This window comes from Monoraphidium neglectum (genome assembly GCF_000611645.1).
Source record: "Monoraphidium neglectum strain SAG 48.87 unplaced genomic scaffold scaffold06625, whole genome shotgun sequence".
In the NCBI taxonomy this organism is placed as follows: Eukaryota; Viridiplantae; Chlorophyta; class Chlorophyceae; order Sphaeropleales; family Selenastraceae; genus Monoraphidium; species Monoraphidium neglectum.
In genome coordinates this window covers 1-673 of record NW_014007021.1, presented here as the reverse complement: position 1 = coordinate 673, position 673 = coordinate 1, and the positions used below count along the sequence as shown (strand labels likewise).

The 673-nt window shown below is 66.4% G+C and overlaps 1 protein-coding gene across 1 annotated transcript; it reads right to left on the bottom strand.

Moving 5' to 3' along the window:
• Window positions 1-132: 132 nt before the first annotated feature.
• MNEG_16645 (hypothetical protein) lies at window positions 133-583 on the bottom strand (the record flags this gene model as incomplete). Its single annotated transcript, XM_014034884.1, has 2 exons — window positions 133-323; window positions 562-583. 2 exons carry the CDS (start codon window positions 581-583, stop codon window positions 133-135), a joined length of 213 nt encoding a protein of 70 aa, XP_013890338.1.
• Between the last annotated feature and the right edge of the window lie 90 nt (window positions 584-673).

Below are 673 nucleotides of genomic sequence, written 5' to 3'. Positions count from 1 at the left end.
GGGGGGCGCGCTGGATCAGGGCCGCAAATGGTGGGCTGAGGGGCTGGGCCCCTGGAGAGGGAGCCGCGCCACGGGGCGCCCGTGACGTCGCCGGCGCGGCGGCTGGGACGCGCGGCGTGCAGCGGGGCGGTTCTACAGGCTGCCACCGCCAGGCCCTTTGTCGAGCGTATGTGCCTGCAGCACAACGCTGGCCTGGCGTGGCGCATCAGGCCCACGAATGGCGCGACCAACAACGGGTCCCCACCCGTTCATCTGGAACTTCATGTTCCCGGTGCCGCTGGCCTCAGTGCCCGCAGTGCTGATCTGCTGGCTCAGCTCCGACGCTGCGGGGACAGGCGGAAGGTGGGGGAGACGGGCAGACATTGAGGCGCCAGACGCCGCGCTCCTCTGGAGAGGTCTATGGATATGCGTGGAGCGGCCACCAACTGCCTTCAAGAAAGAGAGCCCCTTTGTTGCACCCCTCGCATTGTGCCGACCCAAACACACAGTCATGTGCGCATGCGCACAAAAACCACACACACACACACACACGCACACACGCACGCGCGCGTGCGCGCGCACCGGGGATGAGGTACTCGGCCATGGACACGTTGTAGTCTGGCAGGAAGACCAGCTTGAGGAGGTCACCCACATCACGGTCGTTGTTGATCTTCGGGGTTGGAGGGGTGTGGGG